The 21,475-nt window shown below is 40.2% G+C and overlaps 1 protein-coding gene across 1 annotated transcript in view; it reads left to right on the top strand.

The window, feature by feature from the left end:
• Positions 1 to 1,959: 1,959 nt before the first annotated feature.
• lats2 (large tumor suppressor kinase 2) overlaps positions 1,960 to 21,475 on the top strand; it is a 30,294-nt gene continuing 10,778 nt past the window's right edge. The window contains exons 1-2 of the mRNA XM_061087968.1: positions 1,960 to 2,167; positions 13,197 to 13,933. Coding sequence (XP_060943951.1) covers positions 13,568 to 13,933 — 366 coding nt within the window. The 5' untranslated portion in view covers positions 1,960 to 2,167; positions 13,197 to 13,567. The remainder of the gene's footprint in view (positions 2,168 to 13,196; positions 13,934 to 21,475) is intronic.

Below are 21,475 nucleotides of genomic sequence, written 5' to 3' on the forward strand. Positions count from 1 at the left end.
GTTCTTTTTTGCTTTGCATTTGACAGCAAATTGACTACTAAAATGAACAAAACCTATGAGTGGAAATGTGTGAAATGTGTTCAGTGACAACTGGTTGATGTCTTATGTTCTTTAAGTTGTCATTGTGCATCTCCACAACACCTCTACTGTTACTGTTTACCTTTATTTGTATGGGTGCATGAGCTTCCATGGTTAAAGTCTCCACCTTTTCTTCATTAGTTCCTCAGTGACTGATTCAAATAAAGTTTTGGGAAATGCAGGATGAGTCTTTTTTCCTCTACTGTGTCTGTGTGAGTGTGATTTCAGTTTTGTGGTGCATGTGCGCTCTCGTCTCTGGTCTTCGTGTTTGATTTATGATAACAGGGTATAGATCTTTATTTGCCTTCGCAATGACTCATGACCTTTGGCTCATTAGTATAGATTCCTCCCAAAGCCAGAGAGGATTGACTGAGTAATGTACTGAACTTTTTTTTCATCTATCAAAGACAGAAATGCTCTGGAGGAAGCTCCGCCTAGAATATGTGCGGTCAGAGTGGAGGAAAAAGCAGGAGCTCCCACTCTGCTTAATATTTCAGCCTCTGGGAAGCTGCCATACTCTCTTTTTTCCAATTTCTTGCAAACTATCATTAGAATAATTTCAAAGATCCTACATTCTCGTAAAAACCCTGCATGTAGTGGTGTTATATATGTTTTGGATTTATCCATCATTGATGCACAGTCTGAAGATCTGGTTTTATTTTATTTGTTACCATTATCTGGATCTGCTCTTGTTAAAACTGAGCGAAACAAATTTACATTAAAATTGTCCTGTGTTAGAACTATGAGGGCTCAGGATTTTGTATCATAATAGGCAGTAATATACGGTTATGATGGAAAAAGTCAAAATAATACTATAGTAAAAGTGTAATATTTGGAGAAAGCTGTAATATAACGAGAATATATCAAAATTAAGAGGGGGGGGTCACTAGATTAGGAGAATAAAACTGTAATATAAGAAATCCTCATAATACAATAATAAAGTCGGAATGTTATGTTATTAAAGTTGTAATTAGGGTTGCAAAGGGGCGGAAGGTTTCCGTAAACTTTACCGAAACTTTACCGAAACTTTCCATGGGAAGTTAAGCTCGGGACTTTTGGGAATTTTGAAAAAAATTGTTCATCTGTTCATCTAGTCTATTTCCATTAATTTATCCATCAATTGTAAAATATTTTTACAGATGATTCCAATTGTTTGGCTAACTATTTATATCTGTGGCATTGCATTAGTGTTTTTTTTACAAACTTTTTTCTCATCTTATTCAACAGAACAATGCCACGTGCACTATCTCATGTGTGGAGACATTTCACCCCATCCAATATAGAAGGACAGGCTGTGAACATTTGCAAATACTGTGCAAACACCTATGTTAAGAATGACACAACGATGCAGAAGCATATAGTCAAGTGCCCAAAGTTTCCTCAGGGCTCAAATCAGCCTATGACAATACAAAATGTTTATATTTATGTCTGTATATGACAAGGTAAATACAGTTAGTATAAATTACTCACAACATTTCCAGTTTATTCCCGTTAATTCCCATAAATTCTCGTTAATTCCCGTATATTCCCGTTAATTCCCGTTAATTCCCATGGAAAGTTTCTAACTTTGAATATTCCCGGAATTTTGCAACCCTAGTTGTAATATTATTCATTTTTGGGTGAACTATCCCCTTAAGGTGAATACTGATAATTCTACTATGCAAAAATTAAAATGCTAGTAAATAAATGTAAACATGGTGTTAAAAAGCCACAAATCTAAAGTGCAGGACGTTAAGAGAAGTACAAAAACAAGGAGGGCAGGAACACAGGAACACACAGCTGGAGCACATCCTGTCTTTCGCTGACGATCTCTGGCTCTTGCGCTGACGTGCGTCGGGCGCGTCATGTGACCTGAGGAATGTTAACAATGCAGCGAGTGTCCAACTTTGTGCTGGTTTTCTGAGAGTGTGGAGAAAATGGAGTCTGCGTTCATCACGTCCACACAGCCCGTCCGCCTGCACTGATCCCCCCGCCGGCCACCTCCCGGCTCCTCGCTCCGGGGACACGGAACTTCTTTTTTGGTCCTGGTGGGTTTTAACCGGGGGAGTCGCTCCACGGACCCGGAGACTTCGAGGCTTCTTCTCACATGGTGAGTCCGCCGGAGGGGAGTGGTGCTGGGGCTTTCTCTGTCTGCACGACTCCGGGGGGAAACAAGCTCCTCCGAGTCGAGGGGGAAAAGTTCAGGAGGAAAAGTAGAGTGTGTGTTCTGGTTGTTTGTGCAGGGTTTTAGGGGTGAGGGTGGTGGGGGGTGAGGAGGGTCTCTGCCGTGGCCCCCTCTCTCTCTCTCTCTCTCTCTGTGTCGAAGGCCACAGGACGTTCCAACAGGGATTTCCTCTCATGTCCAAGGCCCCTTCAGCACAAACTACACAGACACCATTTTGTAACGGTTCTAAAGCCCTGGCCCAGATGTTGAGTTGAGGTTACAAACATGAGAAGAAACAGAAAAAAGTTAAAAACACACAACTCCAGCTGGAAAGTTGTTGCAGATATGTTGAGGTGCTTGCATGTGGCCCCCCAGGTCCAGGGCCCCCATGCAAAGAGCTGGGAGGACTTCAGTGTTTCTGTCTTTTAAAAGGGCTCCAATTTAAACTATTGGATCATATTTTATTCATAATTTTACAAGTTGGGTGAAATATCTCTGTAATATGAGTCTGGTGGCATAAAGAAAAACTCTTAACTGTGAAATACAATGGTTTGTGTGCAATCCTTGTTTTTCACACTATTTTTTATCTCATTCATATTTTTCTATAGCTTTTATATTCCTTACACTTATACTTATTACTTACTGATGCCTATTTTTAACTATTAACTATTTTTATATGTGTTAATATAAACCATATTGATATTATATATCATTTTATACAAACATATTGCTTTACACACTCTGTCTACATATTCTTACACTCATAGTATATTATATTATCTATTGTATAGTCAAATACTTATATTTATACCTCTACTATATATCATATTATATCATACTCTCTGTATATTCTTTGTATATATAAGTCTATATACACATATTTATACATGTGTACATGTTATTATTATTATTATTATATTTACTATTACCATATTACCATCATCTTGCCAATGCACCTTATCTACCTATTTATCTTGTGTTTCTGTTTTTATTCTTTCTACCTCAATATTTTTTATTTTATTCTATTGTATTGTATTTTATTGTATTCAAATATACCGGCTGCTATGACGACTTAATTTCCCTTCGGGGATGAATAAAGTAATCTATCTATCTATCTATCTATCTATCTATCTATCTATCTATCTATCTATCTATCTATCTATCTATCTATCTATCTATCTATCTATCTATCTTGACTCTTGCTGCTGTGATATTGCACATTTCCCCATGTGGGTCAAATGAAGGATGATTTTTATCTTATCTCCAAAACGTTATGGTGATATTCTAAAGTAATTGCAGTTATTCTGAAATTGCCAGATGTTTGCATGGGACCATTTGAAGTAGATAACAATATATATCCAGGAGCGATGCTGTTCTGCAGGTGTGTGTGTATCTGTCAGAACATCCTGTGGTAATTTCAGTGTTTTATTGAACTTTCACTCTGTCTTTTTGACTGTCGTGGGGAATAAGTCTTCAAATTATCCCACAAACTATTGGGAAATAAAAAAAATATTATTACCCAGTGATCATTTCAAGTACCTGCATGGTTCCCCATTTTTAGGGCCATCAACAGGGATCCAGGGGTTATCCCATTTTATACACATGAGCGTGTACGTGATCATTTCAGTCTTTTAGTTTAACTTTCGCTGTGTCTGTGTGACACATGTTTTAGAAGGTCTCCCATTTAATCCTGAAACGATTGGATCGTGTTTTATTTATCATTATAACATGCGTGGGTGAGTAATATAAGTAATATAAATTATGCTAAAACTGCCACGTTTTTTCAGGTGTCAACATTTTATGGCCCTATAAGTTGATAGCAAATGTGATTAGAAGATATCCCTGTGTTTTAGGACCTTTTCCAGCATAAACACACATCTAGTCAGGACCAGTGGACCTCATGGGGACCAACGCTTGGTCCTAATGAGGCAAAACATCATTTCTGAGCTCCTGGTTAAGGTCAGATGTGAATTGTGGTTAGGTTAAGGTTAGAGTTAATTGGTTAAGGTTAGGGATAAGTGTGTGTGTTCTCTCTGTGACATGTGTTTAAAATGTCAACAATTTAACCCACAAGGTATTGGATCATGTTCTATCTATCATCGTAACATGCTGGGGGACATTTTCTTAGTCTGGAATCATAAAGGGGGGTTGATCATGCAGACGTACGAGTGAGCGATCATACAATCATCATAAATCATGCGGTATAACACATAATTGTTCAACCTCAGATCTGTTTAACATGTGATTTGTCATTCTCTTGAAACCACAACAGTCCCTCAGGAGCTAAAGTCAGTATTTATACTTGATGGAAATTAATCCTGATCATGATCAGTATTAGCTGATAGGAAACGGGCCTCCTGATAACCTTTAGGCCATATCACAGAGCTGTATGCAGAATTTATCATTGAATGTGCTCTTTTCACTCAACTCCTGCATAGTTTGGCACTGATGCAACCATGTGCTCCTTTCAGGTGTGCTGCTAATACTACAAGGTTTGAACACTCTCTCCTTCTGCCTGACACACAGGCTCCACTCCTCTGATTGCTCAGCAGCAGGCCTGAGTTATGCAAAGTAGATAATAGCACCCAAGACACTTGCCAGTTTATTTCCCATGGGTGAAAAGTCACTTTTTCTTTTTGTAACAATACGGCCTATTATACTGAGGTTGTGCTGGCGGTGCAACAGTGCGTCATCAGGTATTGAGCCACAGCTGGATCTAATTCTGTCAGGCGGTGCAGAGGCATCTGTCAGGGAATAATCGCAGGGAGGACTGCGGTGAGAAATCACCCGCTGGACTACAAACGGAGCAGATGCTGGCAGATGTTGGCCGTGGCCATTTTAAGGTGCGGGATTTTATTGTGCATCAGCAGTGAGCCAGATCCCAGCTCTGCAACAAAACTTAGCTCGAACTGGGTGTAAAGATAATGGGAATAGCTGAAGGTGAAATCTGGGAACGAGATGATGCCCGGGCTTGGGCTGGTTTTTCATGTGAGTGTGTCTGTTGTTGAAGATGGATGGATGAACTCTGTGGGTGTGTAGAAGTATGCACAAGGGATGTTTCAGATGTCCAAGTAGAATTTCTCTTCACTTGAGCTCAGATTACAGGGTTTTCTACAATCCTGTTTTTTTTTTTTTTTTTTTAACAATGTTTTTTTTATTAGTTTCCAATAAGAACCTACAAAACACATTGACACATACCACACAAGTTGCACAATGAAATGCAGACGAACTTCACTGCATACACATACATACAAAAATTTAAAAAAAAATAATAAAGATAAACACGCACACAAACATACATACCTACATAAAATAAAAACAATAATAAATAAAATAAAATAAAAATGTCACACTCGATATCCCTACAGATAGATGTAATCTACCGTTGCCTGAGAAAGTCCATTAAGGGTGCCCACACCTCTTAAAATTCCTGTGCTTCACCCCTGATTACATAGGTTAGCTTTTCTAATGTAACATACATTGCCATCTCTCTAATCCAAGATTGTGTAGACGATACTTCAGTCTCTCTCCGAGATAAAGCAACCATCCTCCTGGCCTGCAGGAGGCCAAAGTTGATCAGAGTCTTAAGTCCAATTTATGCCTCTCCGTTTTTTCTATTACGGACAGATAAGACCGCCCTAGCCGTCGTGAAACGTCCCCTCCGAATGCTTCGGACAGCTTTTCGTACACGTCTGATTTTTCTAACTATCCGTCTTCATGTTGGAGACCCGACGGACCGCTCTTGGCTGTGATTGGTCCGCGAACGACATCATTTCCGTATGACGTCATTTCCGTATTTCCGGACCTCAAACTTCCTGTTTACTAGTAGCAACAAACACGAACACAACTATGATTCTACGATTAATGTGACGTGTGTGTTAAGCCAGCGGAGTTGTCCGGCTGACGGTGGCTCGTTAGAGCACTGAGGGCATGTGTGCACGGTCACATACGGTTATAACGAGCTTTCAAAACGGCGCTAGCAGGCTAGGCTAGCGGGCTAGGCTAGCGGGCTAGCCACCATGCTAACTGCGGTGGTAACAGTGCAAGAACCCGCCGTCACGACTTTAATTCCACTTCTACCATGACACTGTTTCTATAATACCGTCAGGTTAGAAGCAAACACTGGATAGTAGTTGTTAGTGCCGGGAGTCCCTGCTGACTGTGTGTGGAAGCTGGGGGGGAGCTAGCTCCGTGTAGCTTCTAGCTACATGTAGCCTCAAGCAGATTCAAGCTGTGGAATCAGCAACACAGTTCGGAAACAAGACCGGGGAACCGCTGCGCTAAGAAACGAATACATCAGCATCTTGACCCGCTGGGTGTCACTTTATTTAGTTCTGTTAGTTGCCATGGTTCAGTGTGTGGGACGCAAGCTAACATGTAAACAGAGACACGTGGACTTCTTCTTCCCAAATGGGGTAGGCTTCTCTGAGCTCGTCTTTCGTTGCGCCACCTATGGGTTTGGCGGGGAATTGTTTTTAGACGGATAGTCGTCGGAGAAGTAAAAATCAAAAAGACTCTTTGCCCCCCGCTGAGACCTCTCCGATAAACGGATACGTAGAAGTATATAAGAGCCTTTACACTTAGAGTTGACAGAAAAGCAATCTGGGTATATCCCTAAAATACAACGTTTTTCTACGCAGGGTATCTGAATACCTGTGATTTTACCTAGATTTTGAACAACCATTTTCCAAAAAGCTCAATCCTGTTTTTTAAGTAATCTAGTGTCACATAAGGAGTAACTGTTTGCAATTCATCCAGTGTAGAAAAATCAGTCACACCACCAACAGCAGTGCTAAAATAATCTTCCCAGGGGGGTTTACACACCACTGCAGCTTTCTGCTTTGCAGTGACAGAGACGTCTTTCTCTCTCAACTTCAGATGCTTTTTCCTCAAGCTTTCTCTTTGTCTGTATAAACATGGACAAATTGACCGTGCCGCTGGCTTTACCCTCATCTAAATGGCATCTGATATAAAAGGTATCCGGCTCGACATGGTGGCGCTCCTGAGGACATATCTGAACTGGGCTCTGTCGATATACAAGCTTGAAATACAGGCTCGATTTTAAGATTAGAGATGTTCTGATACTGTCTCTTTTGATTCCGGGACTTTGCATATTGGTCGATACGAGTACCGATTCCAAAAGCAGATCATTTAGATCATTTAAAAGCTATTTGCTGCTCATTCTTTATTAAAGTGACAATTACTGTCGTTGTTGTATGGCCTGGCTCAGGTTGAAAAACGAATATAGCAACTTTAAAGTCTACTGGATCAGTTCATAGATTTACGTACTTGTAAACTCTTGATCCGGCATTTTCAGTATTTCCTTGCTTGTATCGAAACATTTCTCAAATAAATAGCTTTACCCATGTCTCAATAGCAATATGAAACTCGTCAGGTTCTATATGTGCCATATATACCAATTACATATCCAAACTTAGCATTGTCCATATAGAAAATAATAATTGGACAACTCAGCTCAAAGGTTCAGTGTATAAGATTTTGGTGAAAGTGATCTATTGGCAGAAATTGAATATATAATAACGATTAGTTTTGCAAAATTCCGGGAATATTCAAAGTTGGAAACTTTCCATGGGAATTAATGGGAATATACGGGAATATACGGGAATTAACGGGAATATACGGGAATTAACAGGAATAAACTGGAAATGTTGTGGGTAATTTATACTAACTGTATTTACCTTGTCATACATAGACATAAATATAAACATTTTGTTGTGTCATAGGCTGATTTGAGCCCTGAGGAAACTTTGGACACTTGGCTATATGCTTCTGCATCATTGTGTCATTCTTAACATAGGTCTTTGCACAGTATTTGCAAATGTACACAGCCTTTCCTTCTACATTGGATGGGGTGAAATGTCTCATCACGAAGCATTGTTCTGTAGAATAAGATGAGAAAAAAGTTTGTAAAAAAAACACTAATGCAATGCTAGAGACACAAATAGTTAGCCAAACAATTGGAATTGTCTGTAAACATATTTTACAATTGATGGATAAATGAATGGAAATAGGCTAGATGAACAGATGAACAATCCTCACTCTGCATGCTAATATATTTTCCCCAGTAATATCATCGAAACTTACCTGACTAGTCCTGCACACTACAGCAGGCCTCAATAGCCCTTCTGTAGTGTGAAGGATGCTGGGAGTTATCTGTGCATGTGATGGAAGAATGCACAGTGGAGGGTTGAAATTCAACGTGCAGCGTGTGCTGCATTCCATACATCTTTAAAATAGAGTTTTGAATGATGTTTTTATTGCTCAGCGTTTAATTTGCGTATTTTTTTTTTTTTTTGTTTTTCAAAATTCCCCAAATTCCCGAGCTAAACTTCCCATGGAAAGTTTTCCGGAAACTTTCCGCCCCTTTGCGACCCTAATAATGATAGTGATGTTTTCAATATTTTGTTTCACCCAAATTGTACGAATAGTTAGAATGGGCCTTTTATATTTAAATACTTTATTTATTTGCATCGGGAGCGGGTCGTTTTTATGACAACTGCAGGATACCAAGGTTCTCTTTCATGTTTGGAAGGGGAGGGTGAGTTGAGGAGTCTTCAGCTGCAACATGCAATTTCACCACTAGATGTGACAAAATTTGACACAGTGAAGCTTTAAGATGGAATAGTTTACCTCTACCAGATTCAATTTTTACATCCTAATTTTTTATATATATGTATAGTTTTTGTTTTTATGTATTGTTTCCGTTTCTGTTTTCTTTACAAGGTCACGCTTTTTATGTGAGGCTCTTTATAACTTTTGATTTGAAAAGTTCTGTATAGGTAATGATTTACTCCTCTTTGCTGTCTTTTCAAACCTGTAGACTTCACAAATTTTGTTATTTTTCCTCTGTGTACATATTTTCATAGAATCATCCAGATTCTCAAATCTATAACACAGGTTAGATTTCATCTGAGCTGCAGACGGTGAGAAAGGGTCGAATTTGAATCTGTGAACTCGTGTTTTCTTATACTCACATTTATTTTCCTTTTAAATTATTCAGGTTGTACTCAAACATCCTCCTACCACTTATTTCCAGACAGCAATCATCCATAGATCTTTGTTTTTCCTTCAGTTTATTTCGGTCAGCACAGTCTGTCCCATGATTCATCGATGGTATGAGTATACTTGTAGTTACTTGTGGAATGGCATGCTCGTTGGTCAGACATGGCGCCTGAAGCATTGCAGGAATGGATGCAAGAGATCCCAGAGATGGGGCTTCATTTATGCAGCTTGTCCCTGCCCTTCCCCAGCTCCCAAAAATATAAAAACACCAACATGTTTTCGTCTGTACAGAGTTTTATCTGTGCAAACAGGGAGAGCTGTGACATTCTGAGAAATGTTCCAAAGGGATAGAAATGGGGGTGGAAGGGGGGTTAAGTTCAGCAGTTCTCTGGTGGGAGCACAGCGATCTTCTGCATCTACTACATGGATACAACTTATTTCTTCATATCTATGATAGAGAATATAAATATATGTAAATCACATAAAATCATCAAATTCATTTTCATTTCATGAGCTTTTTTCCACTCTGTCACTGAACAACAGCTAAATCTTCATGTGGTGGTTTCCTTTTAGACATTTTTCATTTATTTCTGAGCAGTGTTTCAACTTGGTATCTGAGAACTCATTAAGTCAGATGGTCTGTTGCATAAATACTACAATATCTAGAATCCTCAGCGGCTGTGCTATGAAGAAGTCGATCAGATGTTTGAATCAAAGGTGCAGCAAGTCTCACACACTTAATTGTAGTAGTTATAGTGTGGAGTTGAAACAGGATTTACTTTCTGCTTTATGTTAGCAGTTTTAAATGGTGTTTACCTCCAGATGCCTGGATTTACAAAATAATTTTCTGCTGACCTTGTATTTCAGTAAACAACAGTGCTCTGGCTTCAAAACTTTGTCGGCTGTCAGTTAAATAAAGCAAATACAAATCTGTAGGTGTAGGGATTGTTTTTGGTAACTGCAAATATATACATTTATTAGCAAATGAAAAACATTCCGAACATCATAGGTATGTTGATGTTTAGTTTATTAGTTTACAGTCTCCATGAACAACAGAGCCTTTGAGCTAGTTTGCCATATAGCTTGTTTACATCTGCAGAAAAGACAACACCGTACAATATATTTGAATTTAGCTCAAAGCATTGCATTCCCAAGTACAAGCTTACTTTACAGAAGAAGAACAATGGCCTTGTGCTGTTTGTTGCCTGTATGACGCGCTGTATTTACTATCTACAATGTTTATTTTCTTAGCAGGACAGCTATATTTCAGATATTAAGTCAGTTGATCTGCCAGCTGGTATTTCACCAAGCAGTAATATCTCCATCCTTTGGTCTGATACAAGGTCAGTTTGTTATTTTTTGTGTTCAGGAAATTCAGAAAGGCATGTTGGCAAATTCAGTTTTAATCCATTGCTTGACTCGAGCTGTGACAATGGTCAGCACAGTAGGGTCAAAGTTCAACGGATTTGAACTTTGAATGCATCCCCTCCTCGAATCTGTGCAGATCTGTTGTAACAGTCAACTGACAACATTCCTTTCTGTAGTAATAGGAATAAAGCAAAAGTCTGGTTTACATCCTGCGGCTGTCACTCCTTAGAGAATTGTGTCATTGGAAAATTGATTATCGATTCATACACATGCACCAAATCTGTAATTTTTAAGTTTACAAATGGAAATTGTGCAGATACAGAATATAAGCTTTCATCAGCTATACACTGGTACCAGCACGAGGTTTTCGATTCAATATGTGTCACTTTTCTGCATTAATTGTAGATTTTTTGCCCGTTATCCTCAATCCATTGCTCCACATCTTCTCTTGTCTCACTCCTTCTCCAAACACTGTACATCCCACTGTTGCATTGTCCATGGTCACGTACGGCGTCTGACAGGAACATGTGCATTTGTTCCGCACGTCATCCCATCTGCCCCGGAGGAGTAACGCTGAGTATGTTCCTCCAGATAAGACTGTCAGATGGTGTTAAGTGTCGGATCACAGGGGAGCATCGCAGGCAGAGCTGCGGTTTGGTGGGGTGGGGGCTGAGGTTGCAGCAGGGAGGGCTCCTGACTTGTTTTGATCCCACGATGCAGCGCTGCACTCTCACAGGGGTGTTTACTGATGACCACGTAGCAGAGGTATGCAGTGACCGGGCCTGACTTGTGCAACAAGAACTATGCATAGATGTGATGCAGAGGAGGGGCGGTGGGGCTCAGGTGGCATTTCGGCATTTCATCACCCCTTACTAGGGATGGGGGGGAAAATCAATTCAGTTACGAATCTCGATTCTTGTGAATGAGATGCTGCCTCTAATATCTATTTAAAAAACAACATATTTATTGGTCTATATGGGGGGGATATATGGGGGGGGGGCAAGTTGACCAGCTCTTGTTTTTGCACAAGAATCTAAACATATCCAAGCACTAGCTTTGCATCGCCTACATGCAGACAACAATGAAGCATAGCCTACTTTTTGTTTATTTCAAAGTTGAAATAATGAATGAACTTTTATTCATTCTATTTAATTTACCTTTTATTTATTGTTTAAAAGTAGCCTAAGTGGCATACATTTCTTAATCTGTCAGTTTGTGTGCAGTTGACAGGGGCTAAACAATAATAGGGCAAATTTTTATTTATTTTCTCTATTGGCTGCCCGGCAGTCATTAAGTTAATGTTAATATTTGAAATAAAACTTGTAAAGCTCTAAGTGAATTTGACTGTCTTGTATTTGTACTATGATTCAACTTTTTTCCATGGTCCAATATTTAAAAAAAATAATAACTAAAAGAAATCGCAGTAAATCGTAATATCGAATCTCAATACTTACAGAATCTCAATACATATCGTATCGCCACCCAAGTATTGTGATAGTATCGTATAAGGAGGTCCCTGCCGATTCCCGTCCCTACCCCTTACATTCCTGTATTTTGCATTCGGTATTCACCAATGCTGCTTCTGCACCACTGATACTGAATCTGGCATCCAGGTTTTACCAGATTCTAACTGGAGCCATGATTGAGACGTCACTGACAATATTCTAATCATGATATTCGGCTGGAATAGAACTTCCTCGTTTCAAATACCAGATAACAGCTGATCAGGTCAGCCACCTCTGATGTGATGCGTTTACTTTTAATCATTCAGAAGACAATGCCACCGCAAACCTTCCGAGCTGAAATGATGAACTGATTTATTAAGAAATTTGGTTGTTTTGGGTTATTCTTCAAGCCCAACATGTATTTGTCAAAATATAGCAAACATATTTGTTTAGACATGATATCACCTTGGGCTCTTGGAGGAGGTGGTTTGTTTTTGCTATTCTCTAGCATGTAAAAGCCAATACAACTTAACAACACGTCAAAAAATCATTTTAATTAATCAAATCCTGTAGTTTGCCAGTAATCTTTAATGGTTGTTTGCATAAAAGTGGCGAAAGATGATGTTTCCATAGAATTTAGATATTGTTAAAGGATTTTAGGGGGGCCTACATCGGGATTGAAAAAATGTTGTGCAATATATTGGCATTGATTCCTAAGATGCCGTTTTCATACTCGTATGAAAAAGAAATGTAACTGAGTCTTTTACTGTTAAACCATAGAATTTATTATAAATAACTATAAATAAAAGGACAACATAAATACAACCAACAGAGAAATGTCGTTGAGGCTTGTTATATTACTGTTTAACCATAAAGTTTATTATAAATGATAAATAAGTCGGGCTCTACATGTTAGTACTGTCAATCCTTTCCCTTTTCCAATGTACTGACAGCTGTTCAACATACAACATGTCTGAGGTATTAAAGCTCTGTTCACTGAAAAGCACTTTTAAGGTTCCTGTGCTCACGATGTAAACAGACCAGTGTTGGCTTTAAGTTTAGAATCTCAGAATTTGAAAAGCACCAACACTTTAGGTGACCACACTCTTGATGCTCAAACTGTGTCCCTTCCTCCACAGGCGCAGATTGGCAGCATCATGGTTTGGCTCCGCAGTGCCCTCGTGACCGGCTGCATTTCCTGGAATAAGCTGGAACCTGAACCTTGAGAGCCGCACCATGGAATGTTTGTAGTATCCCCACATCAGCCTCAGCCACCCCCCCCCCCAGCATCGGCAGGAATCAGAAAACACAAAGAGAGACGTAAACAAATAAAGGGACACACACACCGGGACTCCCAGATCTTTTGCGGGACACTCTTCATCTATTTAGGTCAGCCGGCTTGAAAGGGATCCTTCGGAGGGTGCAGGGGAGTGAGTGTCAATTTTGTGTGAGTGCATGTGCGTGCGTGTTCCCCTTTTAGAGTAGGTGCCTGTCCTCGGGCACTGAGGCCATGAGGCCAAAGACTTTCCCGGCCGCCCCGTACGTGGGCAACACGCGCCAGAGGCTTCAGGAGATCAAGGAGGGTCTGAAGCAGCCGGCCAAGCTGGTGAGCCAGGCCCTGCATGGGGGCAGCTCCCGGGGCGACAGCGGCAGAGGGGCCGACTGCAAGAGCGGAAAGGACACGGCAAGCCGGCAGCAGCAGGTCCGACCCCCGCAGAAGTTTAACAACTACCAGAATGCCCTGCGGGAAATCCGCAAGTCGCTCATGCCCTTCGCCAATGAGTCGGGCCCGTCCTCGGGGTCGGGGCACCCTGTAGGCGCCGGGGAGGTGAACCGGCAGATGCTGCAAGAGCTGGTGAACGCCGGCTGTGACCAGGTGAGCCAGAGAGAGAGGAAGAGAATGTGTTGTGCATTTACTGCATGTGTTTGGTTTTCATTAGTCTGTGTGTTTTTGTCCTGGGCGTGAGAATGTGCTTCAGTTCGTTCTTTAACCAAGGCAACCGTTACTTTAAGATCATTGTTGTATTGGTTTCTTGCAGATGATGGTTTATATCACCACCATTGACTGCTGTCATGTGATATTAGATTATCAGAATTTCCCCAAAGATCAGCGGCAAAACAAAATGTCCTTATTGGATATTTGATCAATAATGATTAAACTACCATACTTTTTTTTTGTATGATTCAAATTTGAATGGATGAGATGGACAAATGTCTCAACTTAGTTGAATAAACATTCTCAATACCTCGGTTGGCCACAAAGAACTTCATATACTCTAATTAAACAGTTATTTTACAACTTTAATCGCATGAAGCAGATGAGATTGCTTTAATAATTAACAATGTATGAAATAATAAATAGAACGGAAAATATCTGAAAAGATGAAGCTGCTTTTACTTAACAATTCTGTATCTCTACTTAACAAAAACACTATAGTATTATGTCCTGTAATGATCGCGTAATCCTGCCGACAAACAAACAAACAAACAGTGATGAAAACATTAGATCCTTGGCGGAGTTAATAATTAGACAGAATCTTTGTCAAAAAGGAGCGAATACCTCGACCTGGTTGATTAAAAGTTCTCAAACACCTCAACCAACTTCATAAACTCTCATTTAAGATTATTTGTATACATTTTTTCTGTCAGTGTTGATTCAATGACGTTTAACGGCACCATGTATGAAAACCAAACCGGAATCATAACGGATAAAGTTACTGTTTTTGCTTGAATTTCTTTTCATTGCTCTGATGCATGATACAAGAAGCAGAAAGAGATGGGATGTGCTGTGTCTGAATGCAGTTCATGAATTTGTTGCTGTGTTTCTCTCAGACATGCAAAGTCACTCTGCCTCCTTCAGTTAGGAATTCTTAATGAAAGCAGAGAAAGAAAGGGACAGCGCTGCCATTACACAACACAGGCCTGAGCGTTGATATGTTGAAATATGGTGTGGATTTCTTAACCGTCCGAGTTGAGGAATGCAAATGCGCCATCAAACGTCTAGAGAGTTTCCATGCCTGTGCTACTCTCGACCTTCACTCTTAGAAATCACTGAGAATCATGTGGATCCTGTTAATCAGGGGTCACCGCCCTCGAGTTGCAGGAGAGGTGATGTCAGCATCACACCACTACACTGCAGCTCCAAAGGTTTAGAGCAGATTTCATCTCACAATTTCAGAGCTCATCTGCAAAGTGAATGTGTGAAGTGGTGCTGGTGGATGTTGCCGTTGCATCAGGGATGACACTTAGTTAATTTTCACATCAACACCAAGGTTTGAGTTGTAGCAGATTTATTGCTGTGATGTTCTGTTAGAAGACAAAATATAACCAGAAAGTCCATTCAAAGCTTTTTTAACACTATGACCACATAGTTTTGCCTGATACAGGATTCACTGTGAAATAAATGAGCAAGTCTGTATGTTTTGCTTCGGCAACATTATCACACTTAATGTTATTTCTCTACATGGAGAAGATGAGGAAGATGTTAGGTTCCCTCTCTTTCACTGGACTTGTAGTTCATCAGAGCAGAGAACACAAACTTGTCAGCCTCTCAGAGACTTGCGACCTCGGAACAAAAAGCTTTAAAGCTTGAGCCATGATGTATTCCATTTTTATTAAACTGCCATCTACCTATTGTCTACACTGCACATGTTATAGTCACTTTTACCAATCTGAATTTGTTATTTTATTAGTTTACCACATTATTTTCTCAGAAAATGCTCAAATATAGTGTAGTGAATGGGGAATTACATAATTCACCCTTGTGCTCGGTATAGTTTCACACCGTTATTTACTTAATGTGTTCGGCGTCAGTCTCCTACGTGGGTGATGACGTCGACCCCAGGGCATGCCGGGTTGCGTGATGACGTCAGGATTCCAATGCATGATGGGAACGTAATCACGTCTGAGACCCCAGGGCATGCTGGGATATTTAACGCCATCTTGGTTGTTTTGTTTTGATGCTAAATAAACGGAGCACCACTTGTGTTTCCGACTTGATGGAAGTTGTGTTGTGTTTAATCGCAAATTCCACAATAGCATATATTTGGGCTGCTAACAGCTAATTGATTGATCTACCAGTATTTTTGTTTTGCCCTAATCTAGTCTGACAAAAGTGAAAAATATCCTTACATGTTGGCTCATATTACGGCCATTAGTATTTTAGCTTGTAAAGTCGTGATTAAGAACCTGTTGCAGATTGACCTGCTTGTGTACTTTAAATCTGCGTGAGAGATTCTAGTTTGTGCAAGTTTGGGTTTAAAAACAGGATGAAAATGTGTAACTTCAACCAATTCTCTGCTCTGTGTCTCTTCACAGTTGTTCTTAAAAGCGCTTCTTTGTTCAGTGTGTTGTGTAACTGTTGACACAGACTTTATTCACACAGTTAATCTTTTAACAAATCATCCTAATCTTTTCTGCTGTCTCTAAATTTGAGACTGTAGTCATTCTCGATCATAGACTGTAAATCTTGCAAACAGGAGGAGAAATCTTGCACGAACAACTTTGCTTGGAGCCAGAGTTTCCACTGAATTGATCATGGCGTGGAGCTATGGTTTGGAAGTCCCGCCCGAAACAAGCGCTCGACCAGTTGCGATGCAGTCAGGCTCGCGGTTTACAGAGGCAGCAATTTCCTCAGCTCGTCGACTTCCATTGCTGCCACCTTTTGTGAATGTACCAGACCAATATGGGCCCAGTCAATACAAACAGGAAGTGAACATTCAATGGCAGCAGGGTGGAACAGTTCCTCCTGCTGCAGACGAGTCGCCTCCCGAGCTCCGTCTGTCCCAGTCTTTGTCCTTGTGTGTCTCTGCAGGTCGGTGTGTGTGTGTGTGTGTGTGTGTCTTGGTTCAGTTCTTGTGAGGAATGCACAAGTTGAATTATTTAGTTTGACTGATTCATTACACTTAATGAGTAATAAATCATAACTGAAGTAAATCCAATAGTAAAAATGTGAACAATGAAGAAACCAACACTTATTTTAGCTTGAGGCAGTTTCCACATTCAAAGCACATTAGACCAAAATATAGAGCACAGAGCAGAGTTTGTTCACAAGGCTGTTAAATACCAACAGGCAGAGGGACGTGGTCTATGGATGGTTGATCCAGGTCACGCTTTACTATTTTCTTTTATACGCAGACTACATTTTTGGTTAAATATTTAATATCAGACTGTTGACATGGATTTTAAAACCTAAATATCATGCACAGTGTTGGGTCTTGACCTGGTTTGATGTCTTTACTGACGAAGGTTGACTGAACAACAACGAACAGTTAATTTATTATTAGTTTTTGTGCATACGATTTCAGTAACTAGTGAATGCCTCGTTATAATCGAGTCCAAGTGGATCTCTTAATGTCTTGTTTTGCCCAACCAACAGTCCAAACCCTGAAGAGATACATTCTTCTGTCTTTTCTAAAATTTGGAAAACTGGAAGTTAGATTTCATTTTGTCACTTTGCCTTAATTCATTAATTTAATCGTTAATGATTCACTAAAGCCAGGATGTCACAAGAAACCCAAGTTTCTGAACCAAACTTTAATATATTTCAGCTTGAACAAGTTAATTTATGTGGGACCTCTTCTGTGTAACAATTTTTTTTTCTTTCTGTCTTTAAAACTTTATTTTTATGATCCGATTCTTTTTTTAAATGTGTTTTTCTTTAAATGTATTTACAAAGATGGATCCCATCTTGATGCTGGATCGTGACCTTGCTGGCTGCTGACCAGAGATTGCAGCAGGACTGCTTGACATATAGTATTGAAGTTATCCTTATCCATTGCTGCTAAAACCTTTATCTTGATGTTTTCCTACACTTGACATATATAGCACTTCTGTCCGTCCTGGGAGAGGGATCCTCACATGTGTCTCTCTGAGGTTTCTACATATTTTTTCCTGTTAAAAGGGTTTTTAGTAGTTTTTCCTTACTCTTGTTGAGGGTTAAGGACAGAGGATGTCACACCATGTTAAAGCCCTATGAGACGAATTGTGATTTGTGAATATGGGCTATACAAATAAAATTTGATAGATTGATTGATTAACTATTTGTTGCAGCTTCACAACACCTAATGTTTGCTAGAAAGCTGCGTTTGAAGATGGATTGCGTCACAGTGTCGTGACAAGGTTGTTCTATTTCAAAGGCCGCTGCAAAAGTGCCCTACAAACATGTCCCTTGCTCCAATAGTTGGATCCTTCTTGGTCGACCTTTCCCACGATTCAGTGGGCTTCATTGACATCCTTTTTTTGTGAATACCAATAATTCACCTTTGACACTTTTGCCTGAGCTGAATCTATATTTTTGTATCTGTTTCAAACCAATCCAGAGCAACAATGTCAACAATCAGCTTCTACCTCCTTCGAGGTCACACAGTATTTATTATCAACAAGCTGCTTCTTCCGCCTCCTCCTCCTCCTCTTCGTCTTTCCCGTCTTTTCAGTCTGAAACTTACAGTGTGCAGTGTGGCTCGTTACATAATCACTTTTTCTTTTTTTAAGGAGGAAATGCTTTGGAGGGGGAGTGAGGTTGGAGGGGGGGGGGTGTAGTGGCATGCCACGCACCAAGATGACAGAGAGAGAAAGGAAGTGAAGTGAAGGGAAAGGAGGGGAGCGGTCAGCGGCAATCCCAGCAGGCCTCCTCCTGCTGTACGTGCAGGACAAACTGCGGCAGCCAAGGAATCTGTAGCACGATGAGCGTATTAAAACCTTCAGCCTGTGATCAAGGCTGATTTGTCAATATGGTGAAACTTATTTATGAGTACTTTTTTGTTTGTTTTGTGCGTCACTGCCATGGTTGAGATAGAGGAATGGAGGAAGATGGCGCAGGTTTCAATGGATCTCTGTGTGGAAACGATGCGTCGCTCCTGAACATCTTCCATGTGGCTTTGATTTGAAGGGAGTGTGTTTCTGGTTTGGTCAAGTTCGGAGGATAATGTTGTTGACCGTCACAAGAGAAGACTGTTTGTGTGTCAGTCTATCAAGCTGTATAGGTGTGTGTGTGTGTGTGTGTGTGTGTGTGTGTGTGTGTGTGTGTGTGTGTGTGTGTGTGTGTGTGTGTGTGTGTGTGTGTGTGTGTGTGTGTGTGTGTGTGTGTGTGTGTGTGTGTGTGTGTGTGTGTGTGTGTGTGTGTGTGTGTGTGTGTGTGTGTGTGTGTGTGTGTGTGTGTGTGTGTGTAGAGTTTGTAGGCTGGTGATTATGCGTTGAGATAAGTTGGCGGCTCGCAGCCCGCAACCATTGTGACAAGAGTGAAAATGTGGCCTGGATATTTTCGACGGAGAGAGGGAGGGAGAGGGAGGGAGAGAGAGGGAGAGAGAGGGAGAGAGAGCGAGAGAGAGCGAGAGAGAGCGAGAGAGAGCGAGAGAGAGCGAGAGAGAGCGAGAGAGAGAGAGACTATCCAGATTGCAAATAGCTTGAATTCTTGCTTCCTGGTCTGAGGAACGTGAGCAAGGAACATCTGTCGCCATGACAGCCGGGGTCACTGGGCCCGCCCCTGCACATGCACGCATGAATGCAAACACATGCACAATCAAAAAGAGGAACAACAAACATAACTTAACATAAAAATATAAAATAACTGTCTCTGAACTGTTCAATGTCAGCTTAGATATCTGTGGTTAGGTTTTAAACCAAATGTTTATCCTCACTACAGACTATTCTTTCAAAGATGAGATAAAAAAAAATATCTCCTTATTTCTGTCTTTTAAATAGTTGTTGTTCGACACAGGGATATTTTTGACAGGCCCTCTAACCAAGATTGAAGAAAATGAATATTACAAATGGTATTTAAAGTGTTTGACTGTTCATTTATCTCTTGGTTAGATGTGTTTTTGAGTATTTTTTTTTTTATACATCAAATGCCTTTCTACTCTTACTGTAAAACACTGAGATCTACTTTCAGTTGCTTAAATGTATCCCGTCAGGCGTGATTTGGATGAGTAATAGTTAATCTTGCAAAATCTGCAACATTGTCTGTAAAATACTGTATTCCAAAAATCTGATGTTTCTGCATTTTTCATGTGTAAATCCGAGCAAAACATATTCACACGTATTTTCATCTTTTGGATGCGATAGCTTATGTTTTCCCACAGCTTGTTTTTCAGCCAATAGTTGTAAAACTCAAATAATTTTCACTTTACCATAATGAATGGCAAAAGAAAAGTATCAGATAATGACATTGAGAAGCTAGAATGCTTACAACCTATTGCATTTTCCCATTTACAAAAAAATATTCAACAATAAGTGGATAAAATGGTTGCTTAACAATTAACTAACTGATTGGACATTTGGCTCAGGACCATTTGTTCTTGGTCCTAAAGCTCTTCTTTATCAACTAAATGCAGAAATACTTAACAACCAATCATGGTTTGGTCATTCTGAATTCATTTTTGCAGTTAAATCCAATTAGTCATAATAGGAAAAATGGATATATGTGATAAGTACAAGAGAAAGAGAGAGAGAAAGGGGGACATAATGTGACATTACAGGGCGGCTCCGGCAGCCAGCTCTCTGCTCGCTACACAGGAATGCAACAGACACACATCCTCGTACACACAGGAAACAGAGTATAAACAGTTGTGTGTATGTGTGTGTGTGTGTGTGTGTGTGTGTGTTAGTGTGGTCAGGCTCAGGGACGTACAGTTATTTATGTGCATGGACATGTATATGTGAGGGGACAAAAGCAGGCATGTGCAAGCTGTATGATTTAGTGTGTATGTACACCTATGTAGATGCGCTGTGATGGACACTACACACACACTCACACACACACATGCACACACAACAGAAGCCATAGAAAGTGTGTGGCCTTGGTATTTCCTGGCTTTCAGAGCTGACTATGCCCACAGTTTCTGTGCACTTCTACTTTTAAACCATTTATGTTTGATTTAGTTTCCGCCTAATGAATCAAAGCATCCAGTCAGTCCGGCAAACCGCAGGAGGAAGGGGCACAAAATGGCCGCACAGGGGTTAAAACCTCTCTCCTGAGCTGTTCTTGCATTTCCTGACACTCATTCTCCGCTTTTTCTTCACTAAGGTTGTCATCAAGGTATTTTTTAACCAGCTTCAAAACAGGTACCTCCGTTACATGTGATATTACACAGGTTAATTTACGGTACATCTATCAAACATAGTCAACAAAGTTCAAAGTGTTTTTGATAAGGCAAAGAATTACATAACAAAACATCCCTCCATCCAATCCATTTTCTACTGTTTATCTTTTCTGGGTGATGGGGCGGGGGTTGACAAATGAGTTAAAATAGATAAAAGAAAAACAATGCAACAACAAACATTGTTGCAGAGCAGTCGCACCAGAGAAAATTTAAGTTTTAGGTTGTAGCACTAGCAAGAGCATTCTTCCATCTGTATTCTGCCTAGTAGCTAAATTCTAGTTTTACCACTTTGCTTCTGACCCCCAGGCTCTTTTATC

The sequence above is a fragment of the Limanda limanda genome, chromosome 16 (assembly GCF_963576545.1).
Source record: "Limanda limanda chromosome 16, fLimLim1.1, whole genome shotgun sequence".
In the NCBI taxonomy this organism is placed as follows: Eukaryota; Metazoa; Chordata; class Actinopteri; order Pleuronectiformes; family Pleuronectidae; genus Limanda; species Limanda limanda.